A 26,597-nucleotide genomic window follows, 5' to 3' on the forward strand; every position below is an offset into this window, starting at 1 on the left:
AATAAATCGTTACAACTCTTCCGTGACACTTCTGGTTTCCACACGCGTGTGCGGGCTAAAAGTAGCTCTGACGCGCATTCGCTGCTCTTTTCCTTTGTCAGGGCGGGCGGATTTAACGCCTAATATGTCTCCTCACCCGCTATTCCGCCGCTCCTCCAAGCCTTCTTTGTTCAGGCATCCCCGTCTTTTATTGCCGCTGACCGCCGGAATGTTGTTTTTTTTTTTTCTCTCCTCCCCTCCTCCCCCCGCACCTCATTTCACATATAGGAAAGGAAAGAAAAAAAGGAAAAACTCGAAGAGAAAGCWGTCCACAAAGAAAAAAAGAAGGAGATAGTAGAGGTGAGGCCCTTCAGAGGGACAGATTTGGAGATGTAAGGAGGGGTTTTGTGCTCTCTGTGGGTAATGAGTATGAAGGGAATATGGGAGATTAGAAAGAGGGCGGGCCAAGGGAGCTCCGGGATAAGGGTAAAGGGAGAGCGAGCTGCTGGATAATTGTGGAGAATGAGCCTTGAATGACTTAGTATAGTCAGCACAGCCACTCATGGAGAAAAAGAGTCGAAGGAGGAAATGGAGCCGAGAACAAGTGGAATGCCASGAGAATGTGGCACGGGAGATGTGGTCCTGCGCCCACTGAAGTATCCTGTGGTGCGCAAAGAGCGCGGGTTGGAGAAGGGTGGGGGGAGGAACAGGATGGAAATGCACAGACTGATGGAGGTCGGAAGGGATCTGGAAGCAGATGTACCACAAGCCTCGGCTAAGTCATTAGCCTGTAATCACAGAGATGCTTTGGTTGTCGGGTGGGATGGCAGCAGCTCGTCGGGATGTAAGCTCGTGGGAGACAAGGAACTTCATGTTGGGGATGGACCAGAAGGATTGGCTTTTTAAAGGAAGGCTGGTTGGGAGGAGTGTTCAGCAGGAGTATTGGGAATGAATAACAGTGTCAGAGCAACAGTGCACTCAATGCACGCCTGAGACTGCGGTTGGAAGTGGCTRGAGCTCTGGAAATTGTTGCGCTTGTAGCAAAGAGCACATGGAAATGTCATCCTGGCACCAGTTTCTGCTCTGACAGATTTGTTTCAATCAGGATGAGGAGAACGGAGCTGATGAGGATGATGAAGAGAATCCTGATGATGTGGATGAAGAAGAAGGTGGTGATGAAGATGAAGGTAGGGAAAATTGAAGGAATAGGAGGCTGCAGAGGAATAGAGGGTTGTGGGGGGAAATTCCTCCTTGAGCCCTCTTGACTGAAATTACATTCCCTTAAATGCTGCTTCAGTTTAACGTGTGATTTTGTTTTCCTGCTTGTGCTTAGAAGGAGATGAGAATGGGCAAGAGCAAGATGGCCATGCAGAGAAACGATCTGCAGAGGAAGAAGAGGTGAGTAGTAGTATGAGAATAGTGGTGGGGAGAAGGAATGAGGCTACTTACTGAGTGCTGATCAAATCCATGTGGATGCTGCTGCTGAGAATCTCAAATTGGCCTCGGGTCTCATTGCTTCAGCAGCAGATGGGTAAACAAATCTGATGTGGCAAGGGGATAGTAAATCAGTGTATGCTCCTTGTAGGATCCAGGGCCTTCCACCAGCAGTCATGGTGCTGCATGAGAGAGAGAGTCGAGGTGCTTGAGGTCGTGTTTGGCAATGTCCTCACAACTAACCTGGTCTTCAGGGCTTCAGGCCAGGAGATGGACTTGTAGGGRTGGACTTTGGGGTCTCTCTGGAGTGGTGTGAGCCTGGACTTCTTGCACCTCGTGGACATAACTGTGGGTGTCCCTCTGAATGGAACTGTTCACATCTTAACCATCACCAGCAGAACAGCTGTGTCAGGCACTCGAGGGTGCTTTTGAGGGGAGTGGATTTAGGGTGGGCCTAGCAGAGATTTCGATACGGAGGAAAGAACAGCAGTTAAGAATTTTGTGGAGAAATTATGTGCCTTGGAGTGGTGACTGATGGTAACTTTCCGCTCCATGTCTGATGCAGGATGAAGTGGATCCAAAGAGACAGAAGACAGAAAATGGCTCTTCAGCTTGAGTCCTCCTCTCCCATCTCCCCTGTTCCGTCCATCTCTCCTCCTCCTCCATTCCAGCCTGTGCTTGCACTGCCCGTTAGCCTCTGGCTTCACACAATCTCAGATGAGGAAAGATTAGAAATGCTCTCAGACGGGGAAGACAGCAGTTCCCTTCTCACCAAAAGACCCAACCCCCCTCCCATGACATTCCCCAGCTGAAATTATCCCAGTCCCCTGCATCCTTTCACCTGGGCCCCACTTACCAGCGCTCCTCTTCCCTCAAGAATCTCATGGTTTCCTGGGCACACAACCTCTCCAGGCRCTTCACGTGGCAAAGCACCTCCCATCCCCTTCTCACCTGCCCTCCTGTTTTTGTCACTGGTATGAGATTCTTGAGAGCTCCTGCTCCCCAGCCCTGCTGCCAGAGCTCCTCCCTGAGCCAGGAGGCTGCGGGCACAGATCTCATGGTGCGTTTCCCAGTCCTAAGCCTCCTCTCATCTGCTTTCCTGCTGAACCCTGAGAGACAAAGAATATTACAAAGCAAATAATGGTTCTATTAAGCAACACACGGAGACAGGATTTATTTTAAGTTTTTCTTTTTTTTCCAAGTTTACATGACAGCAAGCTGGCCCTCGTGAATTTTTCGGAAGATAAGGGTTGCTTTTATATATAAATTTCATCTGAGCTGCATATTTTTTTAATTTGGAGGCTTTTTTAAAACAAATCAAGAGAGAAACAATTGGGGACCAAACTTTGATTTCCATTATTTCCCTTAAGATTTTCTTGTGACCATTTTTTGTAAATTAAAGGCAATATAGCCACAGCATTTTCTATGGCACAGACATCACGAGGATGATAGATATAAATATATATATTGTTTTCAACAAGCACTGTAAATAAAAGCGTTTAAAAATATTTCAAACCGCTGGTGTGGATGGCTGTGTGTTTGACATCCTGCAGGGGTCGGTGGGAGTTGGTTTGTGGGAAGAGGGGGGGGTGGAGAGGGGGTTGATCAAAGGGCATCTGTTGGTTATTTGAGGGCCCCTTGGGCAGCGGGGTGGGATCCAGCTCCCGCCGTGCTGCAGCTCCAGCAAGGGCAGGGCACAAACACTGGACGAAGCTCCAGGGCTGTCCCGAAGCTCTTGAAACTGCGGTTGGGCCTCAGCACTGGGCAGAGGAGGTTTGGGAAGGGAAAGCAGGCTGTAGCCGCTGGATGCAGCCCCGTGTCGCTGTCACCGTGCGCTGYCCGTGGCCCCTGCCCTGCCTGGCCTCGGCTGTGACTCACACGGCACCGGGAGCAGCGACCAAAGCGCTTCAAGARGCAAGAGCTTCACGTCTTTGTCCCGCCAGCTGCCTGGGGGAGAGCTGTCAAGCGTTTGTCTTTTTATCTGTGCAGACTAAAGCTGCTGTTCGTGTTTCTTCTTTTCCAACTCGCACTTTGGCAATCGCGGCGAGCCACYGGGAGCTGTAAATAATACCAACTTTTGTGTGAGCGTCAGCGGCTTTGTGCTTGTCCGAGTGCGGCCGCGGATCAGACACCGGGAGCGCACACACTGACTCGTCTCCAGAGGGCCAAAGCAGCCGCTGCCATTCTCTCYGAACGCCGGTGTTGGCCTGCGGGGCAGGGCGCACAGGGACACTGCTGTGCCGAGCCCTGCTCCCGTGGGTGTCTCCCGGGTGGGATCCGCTGTGCCGCACCTCGGAGCCCGTTCCTGGTGGAGCTCCCAGCAGCTTCTCTTCTTCCCCGAGAGCCGCGTTCCAAAAGCAGGTTGCGGATGCCTGGGAGTGGCTTGCGACATCCCTCCCTGCTCCCACCCGCCCTGGGCGCTGGGCTCCATGGGCTGCTTCAGCCTGCACGTACCTCGTAGCTGCGCTGTCGCAATTTGGTATTCCCAGCATTGCTCCATTTTGAGAAATTACAGATTCTAGTCTCCGTTCAAGATTTGGGCAAGTCTTCAGGACTTCCCCAAACTTTCTGCTCAGCAGCCAGCTTTTACTGTTCAGTAGCGAGGACAAATTATCGTTGGATGATACAATCTCTGCAGAGGCAGATAACAATTTTCATACTTCCTCCCCTCCACTGCTGCAGTGGTAGTGAAGGATGTACATGCCAAGGAGAAGTTACGGAGACATAACGCCATCTCTGCTTCCTGTGTGGATACAACACCAGGACCAGTGGCTCTATCCAGGCAGTCATCCATAAGGAAGTGGCACAGCAGCTGATTGTTAGGCCTGGACTAACAGTGTGGGCAGGCATGCTTCATGTCCTCTGAGGGAAATACTGTGGGAAAGAGGGAAGTGACAACGGGCTGCCAGACAGCTTCTCCATGTCTCTGTGGGCCCTTGATTCCACAGCATCTACTATTTCTTCCATCTTACTTAGTTTTATTGACTACCTTTGTCATTRTCTGTGRGTAGTTGGAAGATACAGCTAGAGAYACAGAAATAGAAAAATGTCTGCTTTGGGATTTTGTCATATTGGTGACCTGCAGGACATAATCTCTGACTTGAGGTGAGGGCTACAGATAACACAAAAGAAAATCACAGCTTTTCTTCCTTTCCTGTAGATCTGCAAAGATCCATGCTGTATCCAGCGATATTTTGGCTGACAGAGTGAGCAAAGCAAACAATTGCCTAGATTTCCAGAAAAAAAGTTGAGAATGCAGGGCTTTGCACTGCACTTCATCTCAAGCCTGCCTGCGTATTCAGTCTGCGTCCAAACCTGCAGGTGCTTTTCATCTTTCAGCCTAATTCTTCTTCCACAATGAGATCAGTCGTGTTGTGCTGGTGTCATCAAGGTAAGAACAAAGCCCGTCTCCACCGGTGACTCCTCAGAAGTGACGATACCATTGCGGGGCCTTGTTCGCCCTTCTCGGCTCTGTGCTAATTCTCCACTCGTTTCATTTAATGCCTGTGACCATCTGCTAACCTCATCAGCTGGGGGCAGAACTCCCTCAGCTCTCCCTTCCTTGCTTCCGATGGAACCTGCGGCAAGATTACAGCGGATCTGGTCCTGCCAGCCAGGCAGTGCTGGAGATTTCCTTCTTTCTCCTCCTCCTCCTCCTCCTCCAGGTCTGCTTGCTTTGAGGGAATTGTGGAGGTGTCACAGTCGTGCTCTTGCAGGCTCTGCTAGACTTCCCTCTAGACTATCTCTGCTTCCAACGGCCCTTTTGTGAGGTCTGGAAAAGCAACACTGACACCAGTGCACAGAGCAGGCAAAGCCACCTGCAAGGTCTCAGCTGGCTCCTTGTCCTAGCTKGGATGGGTGAGTGACCCCTCACTCCTTGGCAGGAATCACTGGACAGTTGGGACCAGGGCCACCAGGGTGATGAGCAAACCTCCTGAAGGCTGTTGCTGTGAAAGGGGTGTCAAAGCACCAGGACAGCTCTGGCTGTGAACAACAACGCTGCCTTGTCAGGTGAATGAAACCTGACATCCAGCTGATGCCCCTAGCTGAGCACAGCAACCTGATGTGACCAAGAGAGTTGGGTTGGGGATCTTGAGATGTACTGTCCACCTACTGATTTCTGTGATACATGAAGGAATAGAGGCTTGCCATGGAAAATTTGAGCTGAGTCTGGAGATATTTCGGAGTGCTGAATGTCCTTTGTATCTTATAGCYGTCACCTTCTTGTTTCCCCTTAGGCAAATGATCCCCTCTGCCTCTTTTTGGTCATTCACACCAGCTTTAACCCAAGAGATGATTCAAGACTGGAATAATCAAAACCATTGCATGGGCAGAGTCATGAACCCCCCTTCAAACCTGGAAAAAGTGAGCCCTCCAGCCTCTGCTGGTCTGGGAGGAAAACCCTTCTTGCCTCAGGAAAGTCCATAATAAATCTTGTTGCACTAGGTATAAAAAAAAAAACCAAAAAAAACAAAACAGGGAAGATCAGTTATTTGTCCTTGCGCCCCCACTGCTCCCTCTGGGTTCAGGGGTTTCTTTAGTCCCTCTGGCTGGGAGACACATTGCTCAGCCTCTTCCCATATGCCATATGGGAAACTGAAACAACTTGCCTTCCCAGATCCTTAAGAAGCCCGTGTACTTTTCCCTCCCACCTCTCTCCCTTATTTCGAGCACGGAGTCAAAGACAGACGCTCATGGCTGCTCCAGTCTGTTTTCTCAGGGAAGGAGTCTGTGTTTACGTGTGTGGGCTGGGACATACTGCAGATGGACAGGACGTCTCATCAGTGGGTGAATTTGGGGTTTCCTTCTGGACCCYGGCTGGACCCCAGAAGTCCACCAAAGCTGCTCTAATGCTCCCCTTCTCAACAGGATGGGCGACAGAAAATATAATAAAGGCTCATGTCAAGAAAGGGTCATGGGTCAAGATAAGGACAGGGAGAGATCATTCACCAATTACTGCCACATGCAAAACAGGCTTGACTTGGGGAAAATTTAATTTAATTTACTACTAATCAGATCAGAGCAAGATAATGAGAAAATAAAACCATATCTTAAAACACCTTCCTCCCAACCCTCCTTTCTTCCTGGGCTCAATTTCACTCTCAATTTTCTCCACCTCCTCCCCTCCAGCAGTGCAGGRAGTTGCATTCAGTTCATCACATGTTGTAGTTTCTCACAGAAAGCACCCCTGGAGCCCCTCCATGACTAAAACCTTGYCACACAAACCCAGTACTATTTCCTGGTGAATTTTCATTGTTTTAGCAAAGCCTGAACACTCACAGGGGTGAAGAGAGACCTAAGGTCTCTAAGTATTCAAGGGTCTCAGCCGCACAACGTGGCTCATGGGCCCAGAGTGGTGCCACCCAGCACAGCTTTGCTCTTGTGGGAGGCATTTCCTATTAGATACAGGAGAAGGTGCTTTCCTGTCTCAGGAAGCCCAAGTCCCAGCTGGAAGTATCTGTGTACAAAGGAATTCCTCAGCTGAGCCTCAGTGAGCTGGGATATGGCAGCAGCTTCACCTTGTCAGGTGTCCCCGKGCAGGCAGGCTATGGCAGGGGGCTTGTGATGTGCTGCATGTCACCCATGAAAGAGGGCAGAAGAGCACACGACTCGTGTGTGTGCTGTGGGTGACATCTGGCTGGTGCTACTTGTCACCAAGGGCTGCAGGAGCTGCACACTCACCTCCAGTGTTTTTTGAAATGACGTTTTTTTGTTCCCATTGTCTACAATGCACCTTAAACATCTCATCTCAAATAGTCCAGGTCAGCTTTTCCAGTGTCCTGTCTGGGTCCAAGATGCTTTATTCTCAGTTTAGTTCCTCAAGCCATGCATGGTATGATGCCAGCAGGGTGGTTGGCTCCATGTCCCGCAATGAAAGATCTTATCTTTAAGTCTAAAATGTTACCAGGGCTGCCTGCATCCAAGATAGAAGATCCTGCAACCAGTAAAAGATGCAAGAAGCAGCAAAAATATCCAGTTTCCAGAGCCCAGTGATTACCTGTGTCTGCCAATACCTTCCTGGCAGCTCAGGCAGTCATGGCTTAGACTTTCCCCAATCTTGCAACAATTCGTGCATCATTTCAGGATGCATCTATTAGGCTGTGTAATTTGTAATTAAAAGTTTCAAAGCCCCTTGCATCCTCCAGCAGCTTTTCTGTTGCTGCACACCCAAATGACTTGACAGAAAAGACTTTTCTGGACAGCACTTCTCAGCGTGACCCCAGGTAGCTCTCCTTTAGGCTTGTCCATAARCACACCAGAAATCCCACCAGGAAAYTCACARCTGGTTGCTGTTTTCTTATGGGAAGTTTCTTGGTACTTGTAATTTTTTTCCTAAGTCAGATCCAGTCTTGAAAAGAACTGAAGCTATCGAAAAAGGCTCCAACAAACCTCCTGAGCTTCCAGAACAGCAGCATGGTAAATATGGACCCAGATTTGAGCTGGGAATTTGATGTTTCTTCACAAGGTAAATTTCACAGAAGATTCAGTAGGGATGTTTGGAAAAGCCAGCCTTGTAATTCAAATGAGTCAGGAGGTTTTGCTCATAACTAAAGAAAATACAGACTGCTTCAGGGTCTGTGAATCCCTTCCCATAGCTGGAGAAATAAGCATCCTGGTGTAGCATTGCTAATGGTGTGCCGTGCTGCTGTATTCTCTCGCTGGGAGATGATCCTGTTCCAGCTCAGTTTCTCTGTGCTTTAAAGGGCTTTCAGATCAAATCCTGACTTCAGATCCAATCTCCCATCTGTGGCAGGATCCCTATAGGTGTTCCCAGTATTCCCTAGGGCTGCTTTTGTTTTTCCTTCCGAGCGTGAAGAGCCTACAGATGGGATTCCAGACTGCAGACAGAAAGCAAAACAGGTGTCATGGAACTGGGATACAGTGGTGACACCTGTGCTGTCCCAACAGGTACAGCAGAACACTCAGTGCTGTACCTGTTCTTATTGCTGAGGACTTTGAGATGACCTCCAGCAGGACCAAGTCCTTCTCCCTTAACTTGGGGCACAAAGGCTGAGCCCKAATCTCTTTTTTTCAAGACCTCTGTTTGTGCTGAAAAAGAGCAGCATCCTGGGAGAACACGCAGCACAACCAAACAAAGCTCAGACCGGTAGCGCTCAGCGTGGACGGTGCACCTTCTGTCGCTTTTCTCGATCCGCTGGGACAGATTTATCTCCAGGAGAGCGATGGCCGGAGTCCCTCCCGCGCAGCTTTCCCGCCAAGCAAGGGCCCCCTGGTGGCACCAGCCCGATGTGTCCCTAAATACGCCACTGGAAATCTGCGAGCTGCCTTCATCCGAGTGTCTGTGTACCCAAAATGCCGGGCACAGCACGGGCTGGGAGCTGCCTCTCGGCGTGGAGCAACCAGGAGTGGCTGTGATCACAGCAGAGAGGAACCTGGAGAACTGAGAAATCCTTTTGTGGTCAGTCACCGTCACATTGGTCTTGGCTGCGTGTCCTCAGGTGTATCYTCCAGGAGACGCGATCCTTTGCCTAGAGAGACCAAGGCAAGTCCAAGGGACCTCCCCTGGAAAGGCACACGTGCATTTTGGACCCTTTCCCAGTAGTGTTCTTTCCCGTATTGGATCTCCTGGGTAGAGCCTTGGAGCTGGGCTGTCCCACCCTTAGGAAGCAGGGGCCTGTTTTTCTCACTGTCTGCAGCTTCAGTTCTGCCTGTCAGCAATAGCATTTTGAAAGTTTTCTGTCCTTTCCACCCTCAGCACACTTTCTCATCCACTCAGTCGTGCTCAGGCAGGTATCTGTAGGAACCTGCCATGGAGGTAATTTTAGTTATTCCCTATTCTAGTTACACGCTCACTTTTTMATCTCCTTCTCCTTTTAAACCAACATTTTACATTGGTCTCTCTTAGAACCCCATGAAGGATCATATTATCAGAAAGTGTGCTGGAGGCAGTGAGGATGTAGCCAGGGGGTGTCATTCCCTGTGGCATTGAGACGGGAAGGTGAGCTTGGAAGAGTCTCTTGGATCAGTTTCCTCATGAGAATAGCTGTAAAGTGGAATCCCACCCTTAAGCAYCTGAGAAGGTTTCCAGGTCATCTTCTGACTCTTTCATGAGTATGCCACTTCACTTTGAGAACTTCTGTTTTTTAGATCCACCCCAAACATTTGCTTTTCACCGACCAGGAAATGCTGTTACTCTTGGGTTTTGTTTTTGTTTTGTTTTCTTTCCTTTTGAATAACTACTCTTGTGCCAGTATGACTGTAGCTTTCTTTTCCATTATTAAGGCTTCTGAACTTTACCTTGGCTCATGACTGGACCATTTTGCCCATATTTACTCCTCTGCACAAGCTGATCTGGTCTTACAGTTCAGACAGGGGGCACTCAGAGCCCTTGATGTTACCAGTCCTTCAGAGTGACTTTTATTTTGACTTTTTAAGCAACATACAGAAGAAAACTGTAGTGACTGAAAAAAAAATAATGAAAACATAGAAACTAATGTATCTCCTTCAGGGCTGGAACAAATGAGCCCTCTGAGCACCTGTAGCTAGGGAAAAAACAGGCAGTCCCTGCCAAACTYAGGGGAAAGTCCCCACACCCACATGCCACCACCACCTCACTTCATTTGAATCCAGGAGCTTTTTCCTTCCTTTTCCCTGTGGTTTATGTGCCTCAGCTCAGCAGTCATGCTCATCCACTGCTTCTCTCCACTGGAGTTTTCTTGCAGAGCAAGACAAGCTGGCTTTTGCCTCTGAGTCTATAAAAAGGGCACACACACAAACTCTTAGGGAAGCCCTTCAGTCAGGGCTGTGGGTAAGGGAAAAGCCTGGAGAAATATGAATAGCTACTGTTTTATTCTGATGATGGTGATCATGTGGCTTGGTTTCCTCGGTCCTGCAGAGTCCCATATCCCAGGGCTGAGCAAGAGGATGCCATCAACCATTTTTCMCATTCACAGTCTGCAGGTGGTGATGAAGAGGCCACAACAAGGGGCTCTTCCCATGTCAGTGCCTTGCTGTAAGAAACATGCACCTCATTTCCAGATAGATTTGGGGTTTAATTTTGAGCCCCTGGTCATCTTTGTGTTCTTCTGCTGGAGTCGAAAACCTGCCTCTATTTTCCATCTTCTCCTCATGGGAAGAAAATATCAAAGATGGATTGTGCAAGAGTCAAGGACCTCCTAAGCTGCCAGTGACACCAGGTCATTATATTTGGAAGCCAGAGAGGAACTGATCCTCCACAAATAACCCAATCTCATTTGAACTCATTTATACTCCTGGTCTCCACATCATGCTCTAACAAGAATTATATCGTCTTTGTGACATGTAAAATTAATTTCCTTTTGTTTGCAGTGAAATCAATTTCCTTTTCTTTGCAGTAAAATCGTGCCTGACCTCACCGCTGTTTTCTTCAGATTAGGTAGAAGAAATCAAACACCTCAAGTTCATTCATTTCCAAGCAAGATCCCCAGGCTCCCAAGTCAGAGGGTTTTTGTTTTTTTTTTTTTTTTTTTTTTTGCAGTGAAATCAATTTCCTTTTCTTTGCAGTAAAATCGTGCCTGACCTCACCGCTGTTTTCTTCAGATTAGGTAGAAGAAATCAAACACCTCAAGTTCATTCATTTCCAAGCAAGATCCCCAGGCTCCCAAGTCAGAGGGTTTTTTTTTTTTTTTTTTTTTTCACCAGTCTTCTAAATCCTTTTCCATTTCTCCACATCCTTTTTTGAAATATGGACACATTCCAGTAACTTGTGCTGTAAACAGAGGTAACACAATCTGTTCGCTCTTTGAGGTCCCATTTTATACAGCATGTTATCATCTCTCTCCCTCCCTGGAGTCTTGTCTTCCCAGGATACTGTATTCTGTTCTGGAAGTATCATCCACATTCTTTGTTCCTCAACACTGAACCTTATGTTTGAATTCTAAGTGTGACTTTGGGGGTCTTGAGAGGCAGTGGCTTCCCATTAACCTTGCCAAATCTGTGCACCATGCCAGGAGAGACACTCACACCTGCAGAGCTCTGAAGCCCTCCTAACCGTGTTTTGGCAGAGTAGGACATCCATGGGCATTTGGATGTTGAACAAATCATGGGGCAGCCTAGCACTGGAAGTTCACATAGTTTGAATTTCTGGGACGCTTTTATCTCATCAGCAAAGGGTCTGAAGTATTTACACAGGACACAAAAGCATTAGCTGCTTTATCTTCTACTCTCTCACACGCTGTGCAGCTAAAGAGAGTCCTTGGGTCTTTTGTGGCTTTCAGAGGAAAACCTGGCAGAGAAACCTGCTGYAGTGGAGAGAATGCTGCTCAGTGTGGACTCCTCCTGGAGAGTGGGACCTGATGTCTGCAAAAATAAACTTCTTAGAACCAGGAAAATTTATAAATGGGACACAAAAAGGAAAAGAAAAAAAAGCTTAAACCCATGTTTACTCCATGTGACCTCAATTGCACCCCAGTGACCAGCTCCCGGCAGGAGTCCCTAATATTCAGTTGGCTCTCCATCTTGGGAACCCAGATCTCTCTCAGCCCTCATTGTGACACAGGAAGTGTCACCCCTTCTTGGGAATTTTGTAGTTCYGTCTCTTTGGTCCCAGCCTCCTTTGAGGGTGAATAAGGGTCAGCCTTTACACCAAGAAAGCATGYTGTGTGTGCCAGTCGTCTTCCAGCGTGGTGACATTGGGGGTACTCTGGAGCCAGCGAGGTCTCTTTGCAGTGCTAAAGGCAAGAGCACAGCAAGCAGTGATTATCCACAATTGGGGGTGTTCAGGGCTTGCCCRGGCCAGGCCCTGAGCAACCCAGACTAGTCTGAGAGTCACCCAGCTGGGAGCAGAGAGCCAGAGGTGGTGCCGTGACTAACAAGCAAGTGGGTTTATTTGGTTTTGTGGGGTTTTGTCTTAATGGGGCAGTAGAAAATACCTTATAGAAGAGGGTGCTACCTGCCATGAGGGACCAGGTGGAGAGGAAATTGAAAACCAGCTCAGCTGCCAGCACCCTCTGAATTGCAGTCGGGCACACAATCGCGTTAACCCAGCGCAAATGCACAGAGCTGCAGAGAGGGACAATCCCATCTTCCCTTTCATCTCTCCTGCTGCCTCTCTTTTGTCAACACTGATGAGCAGCAGAGAATTGATCCAGCTGAAAACTAAACTATAAAGGAATAAATCCATTCTGATTTACAATGAGCCCTCTCAGTTWAAAAATGCACCATCTCCTTCCCTAGCAATTTTTTGTTCAAAGCAACGCGGCTGGAGATCACCAAATCAGAGAGTTTTATTCTCTTCAGGACTATTCTGGAGCGCTGCTGTCCTCTTCCTTGCTGTGCCATCACCCACAGCAACCTTCCCTGTGACTCTACTCTTCTGCAAATGGTTTCTCATGGCATCACATGCTTCTTTCGTTACCTTATATTTTTGCACATCAAGCTTTCCCACTAAGAAAGAAACACCATGTTCTCTATTTAGTAAGTGTTTGCATGCAGCTTCCAGAGCTCCGGCGCACCATGAGACATGGGCTCCTGTTTTCCTGCCATGAAAACACAGCACATGGATCAGATCTATTTTTCACAGCTCCTGAGGACGCACACAACCAAGCCTAGAGCCAGAGCCCTCCATGCCCTGAGCAACACTTGTTCCCCAACATCTGAGACGCGACCAAGGCACCTCTTGGGTGTTGGCAGACCCACGGTACTGCCCAGAGAAGRACACAGAAAGGATGTGAGTCCCAGGAGCAGAAAGCACATCCTTACGGGCTGTGTCTTCTCTGAGGGGATTCTGTATTGTCAGTTGAGAGAAACAACAGCAGTGGGGATATGAGCCTGGAATATGTGGATCAAACTTCCTCTCTTGGTGCCAGGAAAAATATCATCGTTCCCCCAGCAGACACAACCCATATCTGTGCTGGAGGTCCCCCAGGCCAAAACATCTTCAGGAAAAGCAGCTGTACGGTCTCCCTGCAAAACTGTGAAGACACTGGAAAACCAAAGAAGCCACACCTAAGAAGGGGCTTTTCTGCAGTCTGATGGGGAAATCTGGGTGCCCTGGTTTCACTACATGCCCAGCATCAGCTCCCAGCCTGTCCTGACACCACCTTGCCACCACGTGTTGAGCTCCCGGGTACCTCTTGGCTCTTGAGAAAATCCTCTGCAGCCCTGGGATGTTTGGGAGGCTCTTGCATATTTTTCCATTGGATTAAAAGCATGAATGCTGCAACGAGAGGTGAGTCAAAGTGTAACCTAGCCTGCTGCATGGATTTTTGTAATTAATCACCCTCTGTGTTGCAAAACACGGGCTGAGGCATCTAAGACATCACTTAACCAGATACTGGCCAAGGTGCTGATAGCCATTGCCATCTCCACAGGTAGCTGGGGATGACCAAAGGGGATCCTGCAGCGTCCCACCTTTCCCAGATCCCCAGGAAGGTTCTTTTGAAAGGGAACTTCTCCACAGCGAATGCTGGCCAGATGCAAGTTGCCAGCAGCCAAACATGCCCATGGATGCTGCAGGTTTTCTTCAGTAATTAAATCACTGTGGTTTTTTTTTTTAGCAGAAATGCAGCCCACAGCTTCAGCTAGCACCCCTCAGTGCTGGTCCTGGCGTTCTAATATSTGGGATATTCAGCTGTCTGCTGAGGATTGTCTTACAAAGGGTGCTCGTCTTTTAGCACTGTAAAGAAAGAGTCTGCAGATTTTTCCAAAACGCCATAAAGGTATACTTTCCTAAAAGTGTTCCCATSGGATTCTGGGGAGCAGGCCACCACTAGATCCTCCTTAGCACCATATCAGAGACCTGTGACTCAGGCACCACCCGCCCAACAACCCTCTAAAAAGGCCCTTTTCAAGAAAGACTCCCAGTCAGGCATCCAGTCACTCTTCCTGCTCCAGAAACTTCTGCAGGGGCACATTTTGGTTTCACCCAGAGCTGCTGAGAGATGTGGACTTTTTCTTTTCAGACCTCTTCTCCTCACTCTTTTTTGGGATCAGTTACCTCCAGTGAATGGAACCCTCTGACATGAGTTGTACCCTGCCATGGGAAGATAACTTGCTTCTTCCAGGCATCACGGAGGGACAGAGATAAGTCTGTAGTAGCCACTTCCTCCCTAGAAAAAGGAAGTTGAAGTTTGTATCCACCCTGAGCTTGATTCCATACACAGAATGCATCTCAGGTTGGTGTCTTGGAGTAAAYCATCCCGGCCCTCTGTGTGGATGGGGTGGCTTGCATCCCTCAGTCCCACGGGTGCTATTTCAATGCATTTCCTCGCTGTGCRTTTCACAAAAAGCCTGCCAAGGTGTGGGCACTGGTCCTTTCTGCTTCAGGGTTCTGCTGCCCGAGCCCTCCGCAGCAACACTGCTGACTTGGGAACCACTGCATCTGTCCCYAGTGCCCAGAGAAGGGCAGCTCCACGACTTCCCCTCTGCAGCTCTGATCTCTTTTAGCTCCCTAAGCTTCCCAGTCAGTGCCAGAAATCTTGCAGTTAATCCCGGTCTGATCCCTGGAAACCCTGTTGCCCGTGCAGGCGCCTGTTGAGTACCAACCTGCCCAGCAGCTCTTGCTCACACCACAACCCTGCCAGACTTTCCCTCGTGTTTCCCCAGGCGTGGCTGCTTTTTGTTTACAGTCCCTTGCCACCAAGTTATCTCTTCTTAGTAAGTAACTTGTTTTTGCCTGCTGTGTTTACTTTCATTCTGGGCAAACAGCGATCAGGACGTTTTCCATGAGGTCCTTCTGTCGAGCGCTGTGTCTCAGGAACACCCAGACCAGCTGATAACCCAGGCTTCAGGCCACRACGTGGTTTCTTAGGTCAGCTAAAGTCTGCAAATAAATTCTGGAGTGCCTCAGAAARTCAGCAYAAAGCAGGAGATTGTGACTTAGCTTCAGACTTGATGCTGYRAGGACCMAAACACAAAAGTGGAATCTCTCAGRGAAAAACACAGTATCACAGAARTCTGGAAACACAACAGAAAATTCCTTCAGCAGGACTAATGATACTGCAGAAYAGTGTTTTCTATTCCTATTTGTCTTGGTAAGAGTAGTTTGCATCTGTAAGACATGCCAGGAGAGACGAGAAAAGCAATGTATGAAAGCATCTGCGCACAAGGTGGCTGCTGCGGGCAAGCCCTGAGCCTGGCTGAGGCTCCCGATGCCTGACACAGACAAAGGAGCATTTAGAGAGCCGAGCTCCTGCCTGCCGGCCCCAGGCCACTCCCGTGCAGCCAGCCCGTCATTCCCCGTGGCTCTGCCCGATCCCACAGTCCCCTGGCAGCCTCTCCGCCCMGGGACCCGCGCAGGCGGTTCTCAGAAGAGGTTCCCGTGCTGATCTCCCTCCGGTCACTGTTATTTCTGCGCCGGGGTCCTGTTCTGGGAGATGACGAAAATGCCATTCGAGGGAGTCAGCATTTAAAATGGGTCGTTCGAGAGAAACGTCACCGTGCCTCTGCTAAAGATAGCCCGGTGCTGAGTAAAACGGCGCCTCCAAAACCTTCATTTCACAACGTGCTCGCTCAGCACGACGAGCCCTCGGCCCCGAATGCCCCCCCAGTGCCAGGCAGCGCCTGTCATTTTCCTGGGCTGCCCATCAGTCCCTTGGGACCACCTCTCGGGGAAGCGGCAGCAGGATGGAAATGCGTCCTCTCCTTTGCTGGTTCTTACRAGGGACAAGCATTTCCCAGAGAACAGAGCCCACTGATGAAGGTTTGGGGAGCTAGAGGGGGGCAGTGCCGGGGTGCCAAGGCTGTGAGTGCAGGGAGGGCGGAGATAAAGGGGGAGAGCAGCCAGCTCGGTGTGTGCCCCGAAGAACGCCAAGAGAGGGGGAGCAGAGGATCCTGGACTGTGGAGCCGGGCGTGTCTCCCCGCCACAGCTCCAGCTCCCTCCTCTCTCTCTGTCTCGTCTTCACCCACACACTCACACCGTTCTTGTGCTGCTGATTCAAGGGAAAGAAAGCTTGATGTTTTCTGCTTGAACTGGTCACCACAAACTGTTTTTCTTGAACAGGAGGAAAAAAACACCTCCTGACAACTGTCACAAGTTCTCCCCTATCTTCACTTGTCTCTTCCTCTCTCATGCAATCCCCTGGGCTCTGTCACACGAGMGGGCACCATGGACCACTGCAGAGCAGTCCCTCAGGGGCATGGAGGCACACAAGGTTGCACCTGTACACCAATCCGACTAGTCAAGACACTGAAGAGCCACGTGGGATGAAAGACCTGAGAGCTGTCACTACAACAGAGGTCTGCTAAAGCAGGGCACAGAATTGGTTCTCTTTTATCCTCCACCTTCACCACCCAGCTGAGGAAAACTAGAGAGTGGTGAAGGACCCTTCCACAGTCAAGAAGTGGCCACTATGAGTCACCTCCCTTCCCTCAGCCTCAGAAAAAGCCCAAGCCCTTGGTGGATGAGCCACCGAGGGGCTTGGGTGTCTGACACCCATCATGAAGGGCTGATTAAGTCCGAAAGAGTCAGTGCCAGTGGGTTGCTGGAAACTGTGAACAACGACAGTGGGGATTCTCTGAGAAAAAAAAAAGGGGGCCCAGGATGGAAATCTATGGCCCTATGCAAAGGTCAGCAGCTGCATGRGGGCTAGGATGAGCCCCCTCAGCACATGAGCTTCAGTGGGCTTCCCCCAGAGCTGCTGGAGGATGGTCCCTTCCTCACACCCCTCATGGTACCACAGCACACAGACCCTCTTTTCAGTGCTCATTTTTCCCCTCTTGGATGTTCCCCTCAGTCTCCTTGGACCACCTCAGCTGTGTTCCATGCTGTCCCTGGACTCTAGATTGATGTGCCCTGCTTGGAGCTTAGCACAGACCCTTCCCTCATGCTGCCTGTGAATTTACCAGYGAGAAAAAAACCCAAGAAATCAGCACATTTGGAAGATTAAAGAAGGAAAGAAGAGGAAGAGGAAAAACAACAAAAGAAAGAACAGCAGAAAAAAGACCAACATGTTCTCAAAAGCCCTGAAACAATTAGAGAGAATCTGTAAGAGACGGGAAGATCAAACCAAAAAAGGTAAGAGATGAAAGAAAAACRTGAAGGGTACTTGCTGGGAAGTGTCTTCTACACTTTTTCCACTGGCTATATAGAAGCGAAACTTGTAAGAAAAACAACAGCAACCCAAAGAATTTCCACTAAAGATGCTTAGAGTGGTGTCTCTGGTCCCTCCCTCCTCTGCCCTCACGTGCCTCAGGCTGGTACTGGTTTCTTGCTCGTGACGCATCTTCTTAGTGATATGAGGAAATTAGCTGCCCACCTACAATATAAAAGCATTTAGGGAAGGGCTTTGATCAGAGACAGAGAGAGAGACAGCGTGAGAGCAAGCACATCCCACTGACCCTCTGTGCTCACCCACCCACTCTAAAACCTCCTGTGCCCATGCCTCATTTTTGCTGATCCCTTCAAGCTTTGGACCTCATCAAGCACAGACCTGAGTGAGAGGCAGCCCCTTTCCTGGATGCCACCATGAGACCGGTGTCCCTGGTGCTGTTCCTCACCTTCACTCTGCTGGCTTTCACTGGTAAGCGGGGCTGAATGCCTTGGGGAGGGCAGAGTAGCTCAGTAAGCTGAATCTGGATGATACTTGATCCCTGGAAAGGCTGGAAGGGAGAGTTTGTACCCTTCMACTCCACTGAAGGTGGCTGGACATTGTCCATATTCCAACCCGCCCTGGCAAAGACGGCGTTCCCACCCCAGAGTGGGATAATATTGAGTCCCATTCTTTGCTCAACTCTTCATTGTTTTACAGCTGGCCACATCCTACCAAGATTATCAGAGGGGAGAAGCAGGGAGCAGAAAGTGTGGGTCAGAGAGGGGAGTTCAGCTGTGCTGCCCTGCCACTTGAGACCCAAAAAGATGAGGGGGARCTCGAAGCAGTTGCCTGACAAGATATCTGTGCTGTGGAAGCGTCATGGGGAMAGGTACACCAGGGCCAAAAGGGATACGAGTCCTTCTGGGGGGGACTGGGGAGGGTCGGACACCCTTTGAGCCCCTTTTCTCCTTCCCCATATTCCCTCCTTCCTGCCCCCTCCCTTGACCTCACGTTTGCCTCTGGCACGAGCCGCTCACTCATCCTGCTTCCAGTGTCCACCAGGATCCACACGTGGTGCTGGAAGTGGGCTACTCAGGCCTCCAGAAGACGGCCCTGTCCATGAAGCCCCGGGTGTCGCTCCAGGACTCTGCCTTACGCAATGGCAACTTCTCCCTGCGGATCGACCCCGTCCGGAGCGAGGACGTCGGGCTCTATGAGGCATGGGTGAAATACAACGCCGAGGTGCACAGCTGCCGCATGGAGCTGGGGATCATCACGGGTAGGAGGGGATGGAAAAGCTGGAGAATGTTGATTTTAGGACTGCAAGATTGTAAAGGTGGGATGGGGTGGGGATGCTGTGTTTGGCAGGGCAGGTTAGAGTACAGGCAGCACCCTCCGGAAAGTGCGGTTTCCTGCTGTCTGCTCCTGGCTCTGAAGGGACAGCTGCCCAAGGGACAAAGTCAGGACAGGGCAGGCACAAAAGGCAGGCTTAGGAGTTYCCCTGTGACCACAGCTCACACCCCATCCCAACACCTTCTTTCTGCAGTAACCCTCAGCCCACCCAACCCCGTGATAGAAAATGAACTGCTTTTGATGAGCTGCAACTCCAGCCACCGGGCCAGCCTTGTRGAGATGTGCTGGTTCCATAACGAGCACCTGGGCCCCACCTCCAGGACCTTCTGCTTCTTGCCTGGGGTTCTCTCCATTTTCCGTCCATCCATGAGTGATGCAGGCTCCTGGCGCTGCCAGCTCCGGTACTCTGAYGAGGAGATAATTTCTGCCACATACAACCTGCAAGTTCTAGGTGAGCTCAGCCTCTGTGTGGATACCCCAGCACCCCCAAGCTGATCCCATTGATGTGACTGACTAACCCCAACGGCCCCACCTTCCCAGCTCCCACCTTGTCCTCGCTTTCCAGGTCAGTCACCTCCCCGAGGAGCTCTTTCCAGRCACCAGCCCACCTTGTCTTCTTTCTCTCTCTCAGGGTTTGATGGCCCARCCAACCCTGTGGTTTACGCTGCAGCCGGCTCTGCAGCCAAGCTGCCGTGCAGTCTGAGCCACCTTCCCAGCACCTTTAGGATGAATGTGGTGGCAGCCCACTGGAGCCACCTTGCAGGAGGACACTTGCAAGACTGGGACATCTCCCAGAATCTGAGTAGCAGAAGCTTCCCCCTGCATCTCCCCGTGGTGGGGCTGGGCGATGCAGGGCAGTACCGCTGCACTGTCTCTGTGGGCCACAGGAAAATCAGCAGGAACGTGACCTTGGCAGTGGTTAGAGGTGAGAGGAGACTGAGAAGTGTGTCGCCCCCCCTGGGGTCCCTCACTACAGGTTTGCCTCCCCACATGTCAGTGCAATGAGCATGGGCAGCTGCTGGTCATGGGTCCCACCCCGGGGCAGGAAAAGAGGTCTTTATTCAGGGCATTGCACTGCATCAGACTCTGCTGGAATCAGGGGTTTTCCTGGGTGACTTGATTATTCTTCTTAAGACTGAGAAAGACAAAGAAAATTGATTAGAGGAAGTAATAAAGAAGAGATGCAATAGAAAAAGGATGGATGAGGAAGAGATGTGGAGGTCCTTATAGTCTGTCCTGAGGTTATTTTTTTCCCTTTGCCGCAGTGATTCCAAGCATCCAAGGGCCYGTATCCGAGGGGAGTCGATTGCTGCTCATCTGCAGCCTCACGCACTCCCAGGGACATGAACATTTCCAGTGGAAGCACCTCGACTCAGCCTCTGCTAGGGGCAAGCTGGCTGTAACCACTCCCCGCAGCTTGGAGGGGCACCGTTCCCAGATGGGACCTACTTTAGAAATACCCCGAGTGTCCCAAAAGGATACAGGCACATGGGAATGCAGTGTATATGGCCCAGAAGGCAGATTGGGAGCAGTGGACTATGACCTGCAGATCACAGGTACTCTTTCCTGTGGGTCTGCAAACAACCTCTTCTTCTCACCTTTCTTAGTTCTCTGGTGCCCTTTCCTCTCTCAGCCTCACCCTGTCCTTCCCCCCTTGGACCACTTGGATCTCATCTCCTTGTCATCCTCTCTTAGCTTTCACCAGTTCCTCATGTTGCTCCCAGTTTCCTGGAAGGACTCTTTCCCATTTTGCCTGGTTTTGTGCAGTCCCAGCCTTTCCCCAGTGCAAAATCGACCGTCCCTTTTTTCCTAACTGTGGTTCCTCCTCACAGGTGCCCTGCTCTCCAGCGCTCCCTCTATTTTCAGTGGACAGGTTACTTTTGGGCTCACACTCACCCTCTTCTTCCTGCTTGCCGTTTGTGTTGTGGCTCTGGCCCTACAAAAAAGGGTAAGTGTCCATCACCCCATTTCCATTATCTTTCCTATACATCCACCCTTATCTGACCCTCCCCACAGTACTCCAGAGACAGCAGTGAAAGGTCCCAGGGACACAGTGGCCAGAGGAAGGAAGGGGCTGGGGCAGCCTGCTGAGGACGTTATGGACACATTGGGAAAGCTGTACCCTGGCTAACCATGGCATTCCTCTGGGGGCAGCTCTGACACCTCAGAGGAGAGAGAAAACCTTCCAAAGAGACAATCACAGCCCAGCTTTGAAAAGCTTCATGTTTATTCCCCCAGAGATCAAGCCACGCTTCAGTAGAGGAGGGCTAATTCCCAGGCCTTTGTAGGTGTCCTCTCTCTCATTCCTTCCCAGATGCTTTAATGTAACTCTCCCCTGTTCTGTATCAATGTCTGCTGGAGCCCAGCCACCGATCTCGATGCAGAGCTGCTGTTTCTGTCTCAGCCCTCAGCTCTCAGCTCTCAGCTTTTGGCAACTTAGTGCCCTTCATTTGCTCAGCTTGTTCCAGTATCTTGTCCTCTGAAAACTTCACCTTGTCTTTATGATCCCCRAGGCCAGGACAGGACTAATCCCTCCACAGCATGTCACTGGGAAAAAAAACTGTGCAAACAAGACAGACCATTTCTCTGTAGTTTTCACATTGTTGCTCTGCAAATTAATAACAGGGCAAAACAATCCTTCAGGGTTTCCTTTTGCACACAAGGGACACCTTTTGGGAGTAGCTGTGACATAGCTGCCTCCTACTTAGCCTCTTGGAAAGGGGCCATGATGACTATTCTAGTGGAGAAGGGTCTGGGGGATCAGAGCAAGGTAAGTTTGGAACAGCTTACCCTGGTGAAAGGGCTGGGAGCCTTGAAACTGCCTTGAGCTGAAGATGAGGGATGTGACAGAACTGATGAAAAGTCCTAGCAAGTCCCAGTGGCTTGAGACTGAAGACAGGCAGCATCACAAAAGAAGCAAGGTGGAAATTTTTAAAAAACCACTGTGGGTAGCACAAGAGCAGCTCATGACAGGTTCTTCGTCATCCATCCTTAATCAGCACTGATGGTAAAGGATAATATGAGGCAGAAATCTACGGAGGCAGAAATCTACGGTTTCTGTGTGACTCTGGACTGTGCAACCGAGGGCAAAGGGATCAGAAACCTTTCTGGTCCAAAACCTTGGAGAGAACCCCTAGACAGTGTACCTGTAAAGCCTCAGCTAGCAGGAAATAGGATACCCGGGAGAGCTGTTTGTTGCTGTTTGTTTAAACAGCTCTCATGCCACCAGAATATTCACCACCCCAAAGCATTGCCTGTGCCCCCACGGCCCCGCTGTGCTGAGCAAGCTCGGCTCCCGTGCTCAGCACAGCTTCTCCATCCACGGGTGGTCCTCGAGCGGCTCTGGATGGCCCTGCTTTAGCAGGGGGGTTGGGATGGATCATCTCCAAAGGTCCCTCTGAGCCCAACCACCCTGCRATTCTGTGATTCATGCCCTTCTCTGCACGGACTCCCCGCTGGGCTCATCCTCYGTCAGAGTGCAGAGGAGCAGAGGTATCAGCTCATCTCTGGTTCTCTCCCTCTCTCTGCTGGCATCCTCTGAGATTACATTTGCTGTTCCTGTGCTGGTTGGACACCGGCTGCTCCCCGCAGTGTRTCGTGCACACTGGGGGCTGTTGCCCACACATGAGGAATTCCTGTTCTGATCCCCTGACCCCATCAGTGGCCGATTGGTGCTGTTTCATTTCATTGATCCTGTCATGCAGTTTAGTGCTCCRTTCTCCTACAATATCTGGGTCTTGTGTGACATTCTTATCCTCTTTCCYCCAAATGAGGCACCTCAGCTTTATCAGCCGCCTAACTCATTAGCACTTTCACACTCTCTGTGCCAAGAATGACTGGTCTTTAAAGACTTGTGCTTTTCATTTCCCTTCAGCCTGGCAGAAACCTGTCAGCAAGACCCCAGTGCCTTCCTCTCAGCTGAGATCACACCTACTGTGCCATTCTCTTAACTAATCTCATCCTTCTTGCTGTGCTGACTATCTGTGTGTCACCCTGTACTTCACTGCTATCAGGAGGCCTGAGATCTACCTCTTTTTCACTGTCTAGAAAGTCCCTTGTGAAAATGGTTCTGCCTTTAATTTGTTCTTATCTCATTTTGCACAAGCCTTCATGCCTTTATTATTTCTCTCCAAAAAGATGTTATAAAACCCAATATACCTTCAAACCTGAGAGCGGCCTGAACCACTGCCCAGATCACTCTTTGCTCTCCCTTAGGCATGTCCTGTCTTTGTCATTTCTTATGCCCATGACACCACAGAGGATTGTGTTGAACCAGCATTCCCCAGAAGAAATTGCATGTCCTCAGAGAGTGTCTTTTGCCCTGTCTCTGGGAGGGAATGGGAGCTTTGTGGCTCTAGGCAAGCACCAGGACTGTCTTCCTCAGCAGGGAGAAGCCCAGACTCGTGCCATTCAGTCTCCCTCCCACGTCTGATGTTGTCCCTTGCTTCCCTTTCAGGTGCAGGCTCCTGCCTTCCCAGCCCTGGAAGGGATGTTTGCAGTCAATGTGCCGTGGAAGTCTATGGAGGAAAACCAGAAAGGGAAGATCCAGCAAACRGAGTGCTGATGGGAGCAGGGGCATCAGGGAGAGCCTGCATGGGAGCATGGAAACCTGTGTGCCACAGAGAGATGGGCACCATGCAGGCCTCTCAGGAGGGACTGGGATGGCATGAGCAATGCAGGGGCCTCGGGAGCTCTGCACCTGCAGAGGGGTTGGAAGCTGCAGCCAGGGCAGGGCAGAATCACCGCTGCAGTCAGGTGGCCAGCAGCAGAGATGCTTTGGAGCTGTTGGGGGTGTTTGAGCAGTAGCTACTGCCTGCTTCAGTGCCACATCTCTGTCCCACTCTTTGCTCATCCTTCATAGCCTCTCTCTGTCTTTCTCTGGTGGAGCACTTGGATGCAGGAGATGGCTGGAATCCATCTCCCCTGCAGCCTGACAATGTTTTCTCCCCCATGCTCACTCCCTTTTCCCTCACCCTACACTGCCCTGCTCACTGCCCTGTTGCACATTTGAGCATTTTAACTTATTAGAAAATYATTTTAGAACTTAAAATAAATCCATGTGACAAAAAAAACCCACTGACCCCTGTGTGTGCTTGTGGAGGATCATGCCTATTTGACGGACCCAGGTGTACCCTGCCTGTGTGAAGCCATTTCTAAGGCTTTTGCTGCCACCTCTTTCTCTTTCAGTTCTGCTTTACTGAAGTTGCCTSTTCATTCCTGACATTTTCACAGTGGGGAAGGGGAAATTAAATGCCACAAGAGAAGGAAGAACCACAGGTTCAATCTCTTCCTTTTGCTGCTTTTCAGAGCCTTCTTTTCTTTTTTTCCTCCCATCTGGAAGTCCTTGTTCATTCATTCATTTATTCCTTTAGTCCTCAAATTTTCCTGAAAGATCTGCAAGTGATGTTATGGCTCTTTGTCAGTCTCCTCCTGCTAAGGATGTGCTTAGCAATGTGAACACGAGTCTGCCAGGACCTACCTCTCAAGACTTTCGATGTGTTTAGGTTTCATGTAGTCAGAGAATGCTCTTCACCTCCCCTCTGAACAGCCATGGAGGACAGTGGCATTGCTCTTGARCAGCCATTGAATGCCACCCCAGCAGAAACACTTATTAGTGATGAGTGCCACACACGAGATTTTTCCCATATGGATCCCAAGTCTGCAGCTGCTCTGTGTTCGGGACAGAAGATTCTCTTGACTTGAGAGGTCACCACAGCCAGGCCAGCTTTTCATTATTTCAGCAGGCACATGAAGAGACCTTCTTGCTGTGTGGCTCTCACCTTTCCCCCACAAGAGGTTCAGGCACTCAGGTAGGGAATGCACTCTGGGATCTTCAGACTGCAGGGAGTGCAGCAGCACCCAAGTCACAACTAGCCCACTCCAGGGAGCGTGTTTGCACTCCACAGCTCTTTAGCTACCCAGTTATCCCTGTATTTTACTTAAAATGACACCATATCTCCACTGAATCCTAGAGAAGTGCAGCAGAGCTGCGAGGTAGACTTGTCTGCTTCAACCATCCCATGCAATTTCAGGTAGATCCTGAGCAGAACCAACACAGGCAAGACAGTCCAGCCTGGTACCAGCATCTTCCCAGGCAAACGATAATGCTGCAATTCTTTTCAGGTTGGAGTGATCCATCTAGCTCAATCACCTCTGTCTGCCAGATGCTTTGAAGGTAGAGAAAAGGCTGGTTAAGCCCCRTGGGGCTGAGGGGCAATCCAGGGCAAATCAGGACCACATCATTTTCTCTCAGAGCCTGATAGTGATTCGCTCTCTCTTCTCAGGCACAACGGGACACTCTCTCCTCCTGTGGGTAATGCTTTCAGCACTGCCTGTTACCAGTCTGGATGTTCTCATTGCTCAGATGCGTGCCTGGTCTGTCTTTAAACCTCCCTGTTTCCTTGTACTCTCTGACTTCCTCTGGCAATCCGTCCTTGGATCTGCTTCTTCGCTGTGTGAAAATGGTTCCTCTCTGAGTTCTGAATTGAAAGCTTTCTACTTTCACCATCTGTTTTCTTTTCTCCTGTCACAAAGGCTGGGAAAAGAGGGACTCCCAAATCTATCATACCTTGGATGGTCATTATTTTACCACCTTTTATCACATCCCCTTTTTTCTTGTTTCCTCATCTCCTCCTGACTCATTGCCTTTCAGGTACAAATCCCAGATTTTGGGACTGTCTGTCTCTCTGACATTTTGAGCAGGCCCATCTCTCTGCATGGTCAGCTCTGCTCTGGTCCTTTGCTCTGGTGGAGGAGGCAGCAGCCCTGCAGGGGAGCGGTGMTGGTTTACACGGACACACAGCRCCTTYCTCTGCATTACTTCCACACAGCCCKTCAGTGTTTTGTCTGCTCCTCTGACAGAAGTTCAACAGCACTGACCTTGTACCCAGCTGTTCATGATGCCTGTCATGGTAGGCAGATGTCTGACRTGGTACAGTTACTGTGAGCAAAAGCCTGGAAGTATTTATGCAGTTTAGATTTTCCTTTCCAGGAAGTAAAATATTTCTGAATCAAGATGGCACAAGGCAAATCAATAGAGTGGAGGTGGAAGGACCAAGAGTCTGTACAATGAAGCAAACACTGTTTCAGGTGGAGTCAATAAATAGAAGGAGGAAATAAAGTAAATGTCATACRAAGGAAAGAGACCTGATGCTTTTCCACAAGGATACAGCTACAGGTGCAAAACTCAGATAAATATTTTCAACATACTAGAATGCGGTTGTGGGTCAAACCATCAAAGCCATTCTATCACTCCTTTCCCTAATTGGACGTGAGACAGAAAGCGTAACAAGAGGCTCCCTGGTCAAGATAAGGATGGAGAGAGAACACTCATTGATTATCATGAAGCAAAACAGACTCGACAGGGGGAAATTAATTGWATTTATTACTAATCAAATCAAAGCAGTATATTGAGAAAATAAACCTTAAAAGACCTCCAACCCACTCTCCATTCTTCCAAGGCTAAATTTCACTCYAAATTTCCTCTACCTCCTTCACCCCAGCAGTGCAGGGGATGAGGAATGGGTGTTGCAGTCAGTTCATTGTTGTCTCTGCTGCTCCTTCCTCCTCAGAGGGAGGACTCCTCACGCTCCTGCCCTGCTCCAGTGTGGGGTCCCCTCTCCACAGGGCTACAGGTCCTGCCAGGACCCTGCTCCAGTGTGGGCTTCCTATGGATCATTGCCTTCTTTAGGGTATCCACTTGCTCTGGGGTCCTCCATGGGCTGCAGGAGGAATCCTGTCTCACCATGGTCTGCACCACGGACAGCAGGGCCATCTCTGCTCTGGCCCCTGGAGCACCTCCTGCCCTCTTTCTGCACCGACCTTGGTGTCTGCGGGGCTGTTCGCACCACACATCCTCA

At 50.0% G+C, this 26,597-nt stretch overlaps 3 protein-coding genes across 4 annotated transcripts in view; 2 read left to right on the top strand and 1 right to left on the bottom strand.

Moving 5' to 3' along the window:
* PTMS (parathymosin) overlaps positions 1-2,932 on the top strand; it is a 4,025-nt gene extending 1,093 nt beyond the window's left edge. The window contains exons 2-5 of one of the 2 annotated variants that reach the window (XM_057368243.1): positions 268-339; positions 1,085-1,166; positions 1,313-1,377; positions 1,979-2,096. In XM_057368243.1, coding sequence (XP_057224226.1) covers positions 268-339; positions 1,085-1,166; positions 1,313-1,377; positions 1,979-2,029 — 270 coding nt within the window. In that variant the 3' untranslated portion in view covers positions 2,030-2,096. Of the gene's footprint in view, positions 1-267; positions 340-1,084; positions 1,167-1,312; positions 1,378-1,978 lie in introns of those variants that run through there. The other variant, XM_057368242.1, reaches the window with a different exon arrangement.
* The window catches only part of MLF2 (myeloid leukemia factor 2), a 195,610-nt gene that overhangs the window by 15,442 nt on the left and 153,571 nt on the right, over positions 1-26,597 (bottom strand). The gene's annotated exons all lie outside the window — the stretch shown is intronic.
* Positions 17,803-23,790, top strand: LAG3 (lymphocyte activating 3). The gene is made up of 8 exons (XM_057368246.1): positions 17,803-17,874; positions 18,103-18,274; positions 18,438-18,664; positions 18,932-19,189; positions 19,370-19,663; positions 20,004-20,294; positions 20,571-20,686; positions 23,195-23,790. The coding sequence occupies exons 1-8, from the start codon at positions 17,820-17,822 to the stop codon at positions 23,300-23,302; spliced, it is 1,521 nt and encodes a 506-aa protein (XP_057224229.1). The 5' UTR covers positions 17,803-17,819; the 3' UTR covers positions 23,303-23,790.

This window comes from Malurus melanocephalus, unplaced genomic scaffold (assembly GCF_030028575.1).
Source record: "Malurus melanocephalus ecotype Western Australia unplaced genomic scaffold, MMel_1.1 scaffold_89, whole genome shotgun sequence".
Lineage (NCBI taxonomy): Eukaryota > Metazoa > Chordata > Aves > Passeriformes > Maluridae > Malurus > Malurus melanocephalus.